At 34.7% G+C, this 12,714-nt stretch overlaps 2 protein-coding genes across 2 annotated transcripts; one reads left to right on the forward strand and one right to left on the reverse strand.

The window, feature by feature from the left end:
* Positions 1–378: 378 nt before the first annotated feature.
* LOC130748214 (protein disulfide-isomerase 5-4-like) lies at positions 379–9,585 on the forward strand. Its single transcript, XM_057601382.1, has 15 exons — positions 379–603; positions 978–1,068; positions 1,298–1,392; positions 2,454–2,511; positions 2,627–2,811; positions 2,925–2,982; positions 3,355–3,395; positions 3,545–3,619; positions 6,494–6,550; positions 6,869–6,935; positions 7,046–7,189; positions 7,473–7,694; positions 8,895–9,047; positions 9,139–9,216; positions 9,306–9,585. Exons 1-15 carry the CDS (start codon positions 563–565, stop codon positions 9,381–9,383), a joined length of 1,443 nt encoding a protein of 480 aa, XP_057457365.1. The 5' UTR covers positions 379–562; the 3' UTR covers positions 9,384–9,585.
* A 683-nt stretch (positions 9,586–10,268) lies between these two features.
* Positions 10,269–11,553, reverse strand: LOC130749414 (early nodulin-like protein 9). The gene is made up of 2 exons (XM_057602769.1): positions 11,259–11,553; positions 10,269–10,985 (listed from the first exon to the last, which is right to left on the reverse strand). Exons 1-2 carry the CDS (start codon positions 11,455–11,457, stop codon positions 10,531–10,533), a joined length of 654 nt encoding a protein of 217 aa, XP_057458752.1. The 5' UTR covers positions 11,458–11,553; the 3' UTR covers positions 10,269–10,530.
* Positions 11,554–12,714: the final 1,161 nt, after the last annotated feature.

Here is a 12,714-nt window from a genome sequence, read left to right on the forward strand (position 1 = left end):
TCAATTTCACTTTTTTATTTTCTATCTCTCTCCTTATTTTTTATCATATTATCTATTACATCCCATACTTTCTCTCTTTTCTTCCACCTCATTTCCACTTAAGAGGAGTGTGAACCAAACATCAATCATTTTCCGTATTTTCATACATTGAGAACTGCTAATAGGAGAGTGTCTTTTTTTTTTTTGAAGATCCTACCCTCCCTCCTAATTTTTTTTGGTTGAAAGAAGGCCCAAAGGCCCAACTTAAAAAAATGATCCATCAATATATTCCATATTTCCATTGACCCCCCTTTTTATTTTACTTATTTAATCATTTGTTGACCCTTCACAACGTGCTCAAACTTCACTTCATAGTTTCACTTCACTTCACTTCACATATACACTTCCTTTTTAAAAAAAAACCTTCAAAATCTCAATCTTAATAAAAATTGATTAAGACATAAAGAGAGCTAGAGAGAGCGGGGGCAGAGGAAGAAGCAACAACAACACTTGAAGCCAAGCAAAGCAGCTCCTTCGATCTATAAATCCATTGCTCCCCCAATCTCTCTCAATTTTCGCAACCATGATTTCTTCTAGCAAAATCAAATCCGTTGATTTCTACAGGTTCCAATTTCAATTTCCCTCTCCTTCGTTTTCTTCAGCTCGATTTCAATTTCCAAAAACTCATACATTCGTGCCTTGAATTGTTGTAAACTTGCTTCTGCATGTGCAAAATCGTTGTTGATTTTGGTGAATTTTATTTTCTCGTGATCGTTGTTTTCCGCTATGATTATGGTTTCTTTTAGCTGAATGAACTGAAATGTAGTGTGTGAATTGAAATGATATGACAGATTGACAGATTTCGATTTGTTGTAAATTTCATCGATAATTTGCTGAATTTCATGAACAATTTGTGAATGCCTGTTTAGTGTTTGCATTTCTTGTCCATTTCTCCTTTTTATTGATGATTTTGTTTGTTATTGATTTTCATCAATTAGGAAAATCCCTAGAGATTTGACGGAGGCGTCGTTATCCGGAGCGGGATTATCCATTGTGGCAGCTCTCTCAATGTTGTTCTTGTTTGGAATGGTTGGTAGCTAAAAGTCTAAAACTTTACCCCATGTTGTTAATGAATTTTAGTTTTTGTTGAATATAATAATGTGTATTCTAGGTTGATAATGATGTCATATCAGGTCCTTTACTGTGTGTACCTCAAATTATGTTCATCTTCTTCTATTTAATTTTGTTAGGTTTGAAGTTTGAACATTCAAATTGGTTGTTAAGTTAGGTGGGTGTTTGTCTTTCTTCTTTGTTTCAGGAACTAAACAGTTATATGTCTGTCAGCACCTCTACATCTGTGATTGTTGACAAGAGTTCTGACGGCGAATTTTTGCGTATAGATTTCAATATCAGGTAGAACCATATGTAGATGTTTTCTTTCACTGGTTAAGTATGATTTTCCTGGAATGCAATGAATGCTCACATCTTAACTACTATTTACTGATATATCCAAATTATTGGTGGCTCACTGGTTTTCTTGTGTCTTGAGTGAACTTGACATAAAGCAACAAATGCTAGCTTTAGTCTACTTGTATTTGCAAAATGATGCTCTTGTTATGGAGATTGAGAACAGTCTAATGGAAAATTTGTACAGAGAGGGGATTGATAAGCTGTTTGCCAAAGTATTGGGTAACTGAGAAAATGATTTACAGTTTGATGTTTTAGAAGCTTGAAATTCTTAGGGGTGGTTTATTTGGGAGATGGTTTTTGGAGGGAAGGGAAGGGGAGGGCTTATTTATTACTTTTAGATTAAGAGAATTATATAATATTTATGATAATAAAATAAATTATTACTGTAATGTATAATATTTATGCTAATTTATCATTTCATAATTTTTTTTTAAATTAAATACTATTTATTGGAAAATAATAATAAGTCATCCCCTCCCCTTCCCTCCAATAAACATCTCCCAAACTACCCCTTTTAGTAGGAAGAGAGGTTAATAGTTAGTGGTCCAGTGATAAAGTGTTCATAAAGTATACGCTTATCATGCCTTAAAGATCATTCCCAAACTGGGTGTAGCTTACCTTTTGATGAAACTAGGCCAGCTTCATATGAGATCATTGTTGAAATTGGTTGTGGGATGGGGATGAGGATCATACATACGATCACAAAAAGGCTGGGAGTCAATATGTCTGATGTGTAGGTTTGTGAAATTTACATGAGGTCTAAGCATTGCCAAGGTTGTGCATCATTTGCTCACGTCCGTTAGTTTTTCCTAAGAGGCATGTCCTTCCCAACTTACACAGCAACTGTAGCTAGTCACATTATTATTCTTAGCATGATACTTTAATTTTATGGATATTTATAAACTTTATCTTCCTCTCTCTCTCTCTCTCTCTCTCTCTCTCTCTCTCTCTCTCTCTCTCTCTCTCTCCATTTTTGCTGGCTGAATCTTCAACTTATATTGTAGTTTTCCTGCACTTTCATGTGAGTTTGCATCAGTGGATGTGAGTGATGTGCTGGGAACAGTAAGTTTCTATTACTCCATTTTCTTATTCATTTTATACTTGCTTATGATATGCTACCTTATCTCTTGTTCCATGTTGTAACAATTGACTCTAATTTTTCACCTCTTATTTTCAGAACAGGCTCAATATAACAAAAACAGTTCGTAAGTTTTCTATTGATTCACATTTAAGACCCACTGGTGCTGAGTTTCATTCAGGAACAGTTGCAAATGCTGTTAAGCATGATGATGAAGTAGATGAAGAATCTGTCGAAGGTTCTTTTCCACTTACAGCACAGAGTTTTGATAAATATGTCCATCAGTAAGTGGGCTGATTCTGAAATTGATTCATTTGGTTCTTCTGTTTTAGCTATGTGAGAGTTCAAGAGTTCTTTTCTCCCTCCCTTTTCACCTTTTTTAATAATCCTTTTACAGGTTTCCAATTACAGTTGTAAATTTTTACGCACCTTGGTGTTCCTGGTGTAAACTTTTGGTAATTGTTTTATCCTGATTCTTTACATCTTTTTTGTTTAAGGAAATAAGAGATCTATGCCTGTGCCTGATGTTTTTGTTTTTCTAAATAGATAGACTCATGCATTGCTTAGTGCATCTTCAATGCTTAAGGAAATCAGTTGTGGCAAAATCTAATTCAATTGCTTAGTGAATCTTCACCACCAGTTACACTTCAGTAATGACTAATGCAAAGTCCTAATAGTATTAATTAAATAATGTCATGCAAAAGGGTGCTAACCAATTGCTTAGATACAAGAAAAGAATTAAGGAAAAGTTATTTTCTTTGATGGATGATGGTATGATTGATGGATTCTGAATTTGTTACGTGAATTTATCCTGTTTCTTCTTTCAGAAACCTTCATGGGAGAAGGCAGCCAAGGCAACAAAAGAGAGGTATTTTTATTGACTCATTTTTTCTCACATTTCTTGGAAATTCATTTTTGAAGGTCTTCTCCTGTATGTATTTCGTGAAATTGGTGGAGTTATTTTATCATCAATTACTAATCCAATGTCCCATGTGTGTATGACTACATTTTATTTAGATATGATCCGGAAATTGATGGGCGTATTCTTTTGGCCAAGGTAGATTGCACTCAAGAAGCTGACTTATGCAGGAGGTACTATTGCTAGTTTATATACCTTTTTATTTAAAAAAATATGTTCCTTACTTACACATGAATTATTTTTCTCCTGTATTTACTTTCTATCCTCTATTTAATGAAAATTGATTTTCTATCTTTTTTAAATATTGGCTTTTGAATCATATATTGACCATGGTACAAATTTTTACCATGGAAAGAACTGCATTGGTAAATTATAAAGGTTATGCTGCTGTTGAAGTTGGAAGGTAGACTTTGTTTATTTTGGTAAAAATGAAAAGCAAAAATAAAGACCATGAAAAGAAAAATAGGGGATAACTACCATGCACCCTGTTTGGTTTGTACAAGAGAACATAGGAGGAAACTAAAAAGAAAGTGTGAGTGGCCCCCATTTGGTTGTTGCGATAGGGAACAAGTGCTATAAAATGATGTGTGATGGGTATTAAGATGTGGATTTGTCATATTGATCCTTATACAACTTTAACATTTCATCAATTTGCCTTGCTCACTTATTAGGTATTACCTACACTCCTACAGGGAATTAATGCTGTCAGGTAGATTTGTCAAAACTCAAAATGCATATACAGGGCTAGTAACATTGCCAGAGTTTCTTTAATTATAAAATAATGAAAATAGGAGTATTCAAACACTTTGAAACTTCGAAACAAATTAGTTGCATTTACCCGAACGTATATCAACATTAAGTTGACAATGAATATATTGAAATTTCTATCTATTACATTATATTATAGTATTATTTTTTATTTTTTGGTTGAGAAGGCATTGAGAAAGAGGAATTTGTAATTTTGGATTGGATACTATCATTATATGTTCAATTTCTTCTCTAAGCTTATGAAGATATTGATATTTGAAGTTTTGGTTAGATATGATTCTCATTTTTCTTCCCTTTGTATTCATTTTCCCTCGTGCCTAAGGGAATGTGATTTTGGCCTCTAATTTTCATGCCACAAAATCATTATTTCCTCCACTTTCACTCTGGCACACAATATTTCAGTTTTCATAATTTTCTTCCAAACAGGAGTGCTAGCACACTATTTGATGCACTCTTATTAACGCATTCTTTATTATTTGGTGAATTTCATGTTAGTCCCCCTAAATAATTTGGGCCAAGTCTCTATTTAGTAGATCCCACATGAAATTGTATATTTTTAGTGTAATCTCTTATTCTTCATATTAAGGGCAAACGCGGTGCTATGAAACTCCCGCTTTGAGTGAGGTCCACAGAGAGACCGGACCCACTTTGTGGATCTAATGCAGGCAGTCTTACCTTTCACTTTTGCAAGAGGGTGATTCCACTGCTCGAACCTGTGACCACAAAGTCACATGGCAGCAACCTTACCGTTGCGCCGAGGTTCGCCCTAAATTCTCCTTAATAAGAAAACAGTTTTAGGCTCCCGATCTGGGAGAGATTGCTTCCGAAAAGATATTTGTGATCACTAGATGTTGGTCTTATATATAGCCATATCAATAGATGTTGATCACAACAACAAAGCATAGACACATGTTTCCCTTATCCATATCAAAATATATTCTATTCCATATAAGCTTGTCACGAAATTACTTTTTCCCTTAACAAATGTCTAAATGCCTTAGAAAACATCATTAGTCCTATTCAAAAGAAGCATTGGCTCTATTCAATCACATATTATTTATTAATTATTGCATGGTATTTACTATCTTATATCAATTGTATTATCTTTATCTCCCTCATTTCCATCATTTAAAAAAACACACTCCCTCCGTCCCCATATATAAGTCACTTTTTGAGAGTTTTTTTAGTCTCAAAATATAAGTCACTTTATAATACCAATGCTGCATTTAATAATTTTTTACAAACTTACCCTCATATTTAATATGAAAGAGATAATGTAATTTTAAAAAGAAATTAATTTGGAGAGAGAAGTTGATGGGTAATCTAGGAAACTCAATATAAAATTTTACAAATTTAATGCTAGCAACTTCTTTTCTTAATCCTAGAGAATTAGGTAAGAGTGACTTATAAATGGGGACGGAGGGAGTAGCTTATTGTGTTGTATACCACATAGATAACTTAGCAAATTCGAGACATCAACCACCATCAAGTGGATCATGTGCATGCCCATTAAGTTCCCACAAACTTCTCTTCTTTAGTACAATCCTGTATCTTTCTTAGTCTTAGACAAAAGTCAAAGGTTGGATTGCATATAAGCCAAAGCCTCTACCATTTTTGGATCTACTTTGTTTCTCTTCAAACTTCAAATAGTAAATATGTACTCCAATTCCTCTCTCAACGTGATGAAGACAAGGTTGCACAAGAATCTTTAAGGTGTTATTTCGGAGTTATATCCCAAATGTATCAGTTAATATGTTCTTTTAGAAAAAATAAAACACAAAAATTTGGAGGATATTCCCTGATATTGGAGAATCATGTGTATTAGTAACAGATGTCGATATGATAAACTCTAGCAACTTTGAAGTATCTGACTCTTTAGCTGTCTCCTTTAGGTTCAAGTCCTGGAAACAGCCTCTTGTGTAAAAAACAGGGCAAGGCTGCGTACAATACACCAAATGGTGGGACCCCTTCCCGCACCCTGCATATGCGGGATCTTTGTGCACCGGGCTGCCCTTTTAAGCATCTTATATTCATGTTATGAATCTTCATTGTCATTAAAGATTTCATAAAATAGGTTTTATAAATATTCATATCATAGTTTGATAAAGTACATAAATATCAAACACTTTCTTCTGTTGTTGCAATGTTGAGCTTGAAATTACTTTTACTTCATTATCACTTGTTACTTTCTTTGACTTGGTTTGTTGATATTGTCACTGTGCTCTTGTTATTCTCCATCTAAGCTTATTTTACCATTGACTCTCATGATCAATGTCCAGGAATCACATACAAGGGTATCCTTCTATTCGCATTTTTCGTAAAGGAAGTGATCTCAGGTAACAATGTCATCTGGTAAAATCAATTGCCCCCCACTCCCCTAAAAACAGAAAAAGAAAGAAATACTTTGCACGAGATGTTTCATGATGAATTCCTACTTATATTGAATATTTGAATTGATAATCATGTGTATACTAAATATTTATTAGACACAATTATTTGTTTCGTTTATTGTTATTGATAAAAATGTAATACAAAAAATGATTTCATGTATATTCAACTAACAGTTTAGCTTACTATTTCTGGCCTGTGATTGGATTTCTAAAGTTTTCGATTTTCTGATTAAAGCTAGTTTGTTGAATTTTTTCCTATTTCAGAAGTGACCACGGACAGCATGAACATGAGTCCTATTATGGAGACCGTGATACAGAAAGTCTAGTCAAGGTTGATACTATGTTTAGTTTGAATTAGCATAATTTGAATCCAATATAACTTGAAGTAGACTGCTTGATGGTTTTTGACGTATTCAACCTCACTTCTTTTACTTCTTGCAGATGGTGGAGAATTTAGTGGCATCTCTCCCAACAGAATCTCAAAAGCTAGCCTTGGAGGATAAATCTAATACAACAGAGAATACAAAAAGACCAGCACCATCGGCAGGTGGATGTAGAATTGAGGGACATGTGCGTGTGAAAAAGGTAAAGTCCCCAAAGGTTGAAATTTAGCTTGCCAACATAATTTGTAAGAAACATCTTTGTTTCTTCAGTATTCTGATGCGACTCTGGATTAAGTTTTTTTACATTGCTCTTGAAGTGACATACAATTAATTTCTTGCTCTAAAAATGAATTCTTTTAAAAGACGCTTGAGTTGTTAACACTAAAATCACTGAAAATAAATAATGGATGTGGCATATTCTAATTTGCCCCTAGATTTTACATATAATATGTGGAATGAAATATGAGCTGTTTTGCACTTTGCAGGTTCCAGGAAAATTGGTCATCTCTGCTAGATCAGATGCGCACTCCTTTGATGCTTCTCAAATGAACATGTCACATGTAGTAAACCACCTGACCTTTGGAAAGAAAGTGACACCTAGGGCCATTAGTGATATGCAGCGCTTGATACCTCACATAGGTAGCAGCCATGACAGGCTGAATGGGCGGTCATTCGTCAATACTCATAATTTAGAAGCAAATGTTACTGTAAGTATAATATTTTATACATAAAAAGTTAGTTTCAACTTAACTATTTGACTTTTAATGGCTGGTATAGAATGTTTGATTGCATATTTTAATGGGACAAGGTATACTGATTGCCATTAGCAGAACTAAGATGTTAGAGATTGTATGGATGTCTAAGAACTTGGCAGTTTTTTGCTTCTCTTTTTTTCTTTCCCTTCTTTTATTTCATTTTATAATGCCTTATAGAGAGAACCCCAAATTAGTCCATATTGCATTATTTTTACCACTGACTCCAAGTTAATCCCCAAATTAAAGGATTACTATTTTAAGCTCTTTAACCATTCAAATGTCAATCAGATTAGGCCTCGTGGTGTGAGTCATTTTTGTCCTTGGTGGGACTAATGTGACAGACATTTGAATAGTTCAAGCACTTCAAAAGGTGTTTCTTTAAGCTGAGGACTAGCTTGACATAGTAGTCAATGTGGGGGACAAATTAGGGGCTTTACATGTCTCATAGGATCATTATAGGATCTATTATACATTGGGTGGAACCTTATACCACTCCTAACCATTATAGGATAAGTTGCGCTTTCTTTTCTTTCTCTTTTATTTAGTCAAGCAGCCTGAAAAAACTGTCTCATCTGGAAAATCATTTAGGTATGATGTGGGATGCTTCTTGATTTTTATACGAAATCAGCACAGAAATCAGTTGCTCTGTGTGCTTGTTGTAGCATAGTCACTAACAGACCTCCTAATGTTCATCAACTGCCAAATTCACTTAGTTAATCACTACTATTGGAGATTGATAGAAGAACCCGGGAGCAATATTTGCAGTGTTCCCAGTAGAGTTTTTCATTCTTTGACATGGACATATCTTTTTCTTTAAGTAGTTTTTATGGTTCATATTAAGCTGTGCAAAGTTTTAGGACCTAAATTTTCTTTGGATTATCATCTCAATGCTCCCAAAATCTCTGAAGCACCCCTCAAGGAGACAACTTACTGAAAGAAAACAACAGACTGGAGAAAATAAAACCTTATAGTTATTCACCCATTGGTTACAAGTTACTATGTTAGTCTTTACTGAGATAATACAACTTTGTATTGAAGCTGATAGACATGATTATTTCTATCTGTATGGCTGCTGATAACTACAGAGTATCTTTGATATTTGGAGATTTATTGTGACCAGTGTTATACATTATCTGATATCTGTGTTTGCAGATAGAGCATTATATTCAGATAGTTAAGACAGAGGTAGTGACTAGAAATGGTTACAAATTAATTGAGGACTACGAGTACACAGCGCACAGCAGTGTGGCACACAGTTTAGACATTCCTGTTGCAAAGTTTCATCTTGAGCTCTCCCCCATGCAGGTCTGCAGATGGATGTTATAGTTTTGAGTGAATCTGTCGACTACTTCTAATAAATTTATATTAGGTTTACAATGTTTACTTTCGTGAGCAGGTCTTAATAACAGAAAACCAGAAGTCTTTTTCACATTTTATTACAAATGTCTGTGCTATTATTGGGGGCGTCTTCACGGTTTGTATTTGCTACCCTTCAAGAAATCGTGGTTCAATGCTCCTGTTATTAATTATATTATTGCTTACAAGTCTATTTTGCGGTTTCAGGTTGCTGGAATTGTCGACTCAATTCTGCATAACACTATTAGAATGATAAAGAAAGTTGAGCTTGGCAAAAACTTCTGATAGATAGGTAAAATTCTGTATAACGTAGTGCTTCAAATTTTGACTCAACACAGCTTTACTTCTGAGGTATTTTAGCAATTTGTTCGCTGTAGGCGTTATAAATCATACAAATGTAATTTTCTATTTGTTACTTCAGTAAAATCATTACAAGGATATAAGGATTTCAGGTGGATAATGCATCCGATATTTGCCTCTGCTAAAATCGTTTTCTTGCTTTTATTTTATGGTTCATGAATGAAATGTTGAGGATAGAATTTTGATATCGATTGGGAGGACAATGAATAACTTTGAATGTATTAGTGGAGTAAAGTGATGATAATCATGGCTTAAGCTTTTAGCTCGCAATAGCTTCACTTGCCGAGGTTTTCTTCAGTAAAATCAGTATTGAAAAAATGCCCTTGTGTTGGGTCCAAGGAGTTGAAATCAAATGGTTAAAAGGAGTAAAAAAAAAGAGTAACATAAAAGAGTTGATACACTGGCTGCTTTTGAGGCGAAGTCATTTTTTTATAAAAAAAATGTACTGGCTGCTTTTCCTTTCTTTTCAATAAGAATCTCCTTGTAACCCTAGAACATGTGGTATTTGTTGAACGCTTGCGATAGTTTCTATGAGCAAAATGAAATCTTGGGTGTATTTGGTTCCCTATGGAGTCTTCATATTGCGTTTATCAACAATCCATTTGTTGGACAAAAAATAGTACATTTATAATGAAACCATCATTCTTTGAAAACACAACAGTATAGTAACTATTTAATTTGTTTTTCTCCTCGCAAAAAGAAGACTACAAGCTTTGCTTTCATCCGTTTGTGGCTTAGTTGGTATAGTAAGCTTGCACTATGCATCTTATGGAAAATGTCTGGCTTTATATAAAACAATCACTAGGAGAATCACATTAAAAAATAGGTTTATTTGATTTCAACATGTACAACATTTTTACATCATCAAGTAAGAAGCACACAAAACGGTACATTATTGACGGCTTATTTTTCAATCGTCACAAACAAATAGCAAACAGCATCCCAACTTTGAACCAAAGACCCAGTTCAATGACACTGAACTCAAAGTATAGGAAACAAAGAGCAGCAAAAGGAGAAAATAAATAAAATTGTTGGAAAAAAATCATAAAATTAATACTCAACCACTCAATACTTAGAGGGATAACATTAGAACTGAGGCAATGAATGTTGCAGCAGAGCCTCCCAAGCTGACAAAGAGTGAAGCAGCACCATTAGGAGGAGAAGGATGATCATGGTCACTGGCTGGTGATGGTGTTGTGTTTGTATCTGCTGGTGGTGGAGATTGGCCTTCTTGCTTTGAAGGTGCTGGTGAAGGAGGTGATGATGATGACGACTGTGGTGACGGTGGAGAAGCGGTGGTTGTTTGGTTACTGTTGCTCCTGTCAGCCAGCACAATCACTGCTAGCTTCTCGTTTTTGTTACACTTGTCTTTGTTTCCACTGATGAAGAAATAAGGCCCTGATTTGTTGAGTTTGAACACTGTGTGGCCATCAGAATATTTTGCATAAGCTGAACCTGTGTTGCAACTGGCATAGTCTTCACTCTTCACATAAAGCACTGAGTCTTGGCCAGATTGGTAGTTGAACACTGCAATAAGCATGTGTGACAAGACAATTGAAATCTATACATGTAAAATCTTGCATCCCATTGTCTTGCTTATTACAATGTTTTAATATTCAGTCTTAAAAAATTTAGTCACAGCTGCAAGAACACGTATCAAAAAACTTAATTTTTTTGCTGTTAAAAAACAATAGTTTCCATTAATCAAAGTACAAATATGTCATTTAATTTAGACTTAATTGAAAACTTCCAAAATATGAATAAGAACCATATAGAATTGGGGATAGAATCACAACTCACCTAGGGAGTCTCCTACTTGAAAACGGCTTTTCTCTGCCCATTGATTGAAAGGATTGAAATTGGGATCACTTGGAACACTCCAACCCTTTTGGCCACCAACAACGAACTCATAGGCAGCACTCTTATGCACCATCAATAGGAGACAGAACCAGCCCAAGGCATGGACTGTTTTATTAGACCCTAAAACAAAACTGGCCATTGGATAGGATCACAGAGCAACTGAAATGGGGAAGGTGGAATATTGCAATTTGCAACCCAAATGCTGGAAATGTTGAAGCTTGAGAGGTGATAGAAACTGAGCCACCATCAGGGTTTATGTAGGTTTGAGTTGCATGGAAATTTTGCAAACTGTTCCAGGGAAGCTATTGCAACTTTTAATTATTCTCCCTTCTCTTTGGGTTTACTTTGATTCTGGTGCAAAGCATAAGGTCACTTTCATTGTCTATAGAGCATGAGCTCTTTTTGAATCTTTTCTTGTAACTTGGTATGTGTGTTTGTGCTTTGCTTCAGTGCTGTTAAGAATATTCATATCTTGTGATATGGGGCTAAACAAGCTGATTGCGTAAACTGTTCCATTTATAGTACACTCACTCAATATGAAGTTTTTTATGTGGTGGCAATGATGATTAATGACATGTCTACATTTTAGTTGGTGCCTATACGTGATTGATTAACACTATGCAAGCTTTTTTCTACGCCTTAAGCTTTTGCTTTCTCTCCTTTATCATCTAATCTTCTTAGTAAACTTCATCAACTTTTTCAAGAAATGAATTATTTGTTAGGAAACCATAGAGAAATTAAATGCAGGAGCAGAACATAAGAATAACGTGGAAAACTTTAAAATTGGAGAAAAACTACTATCGTTGTCAAAACCAGCAACTACATAATAAATACTATATGCAAAGTTTACAAAACACATAATTCACTCTCAACCACTCATAACCCCGGTATACCCCCGCTCTTCAAAGAAAATATTTGAATTACATCCCGCGATACTCTAAAACAAGAGGGTAAGAGAAAAAAACAATACAATATAAGTTTAAAGTGTTTTCCGGTGTTGTGCATCTTCAAACAAAGAACTTTGATCAATATATATAGCACTCGCCTCCCACTTCCTTCATAATGTGGGCAATGTAAGATTTCTCCAAGAGTTTCCTTAACCTCCATTTTCATTTATCATATTGGGCGATGTGAGACTTGTTCCACCATTACAATCAAACTCGACCTTATTCACCACATGGTTTGTGGCATATGACAGTCAAAATTTTTATTTCCATCAGCAAAAAGGCTTTGCATGATTTGGATACTTTTAAAGTTTATAGAAAGATGAGTCGTCTGTCCTTAATATTGTCAGTAAATAGAAAATTTTCATTTCCATCACCAAAAAGGCTTTCCATGATTTGGATACTTTCAAAGTTTCTAGAAAGATAAGAAGTTTGTCCTTAATATTGCCAGC

Source organism: Lotus japonicus, chromosome 3 (assembly GCF_012489685.1).
Source record: "Lotus japonicus ecotype B-129 chromosome 3, LjGifu_v1.2".
In the NCBI taxonomy this organism is placed as follows: Eukaryota; Viridiplantae; Streptophyta; class Magnoliopsida; order Fabales; family Fabaceae; genus Lotus; species Lotus japonicus.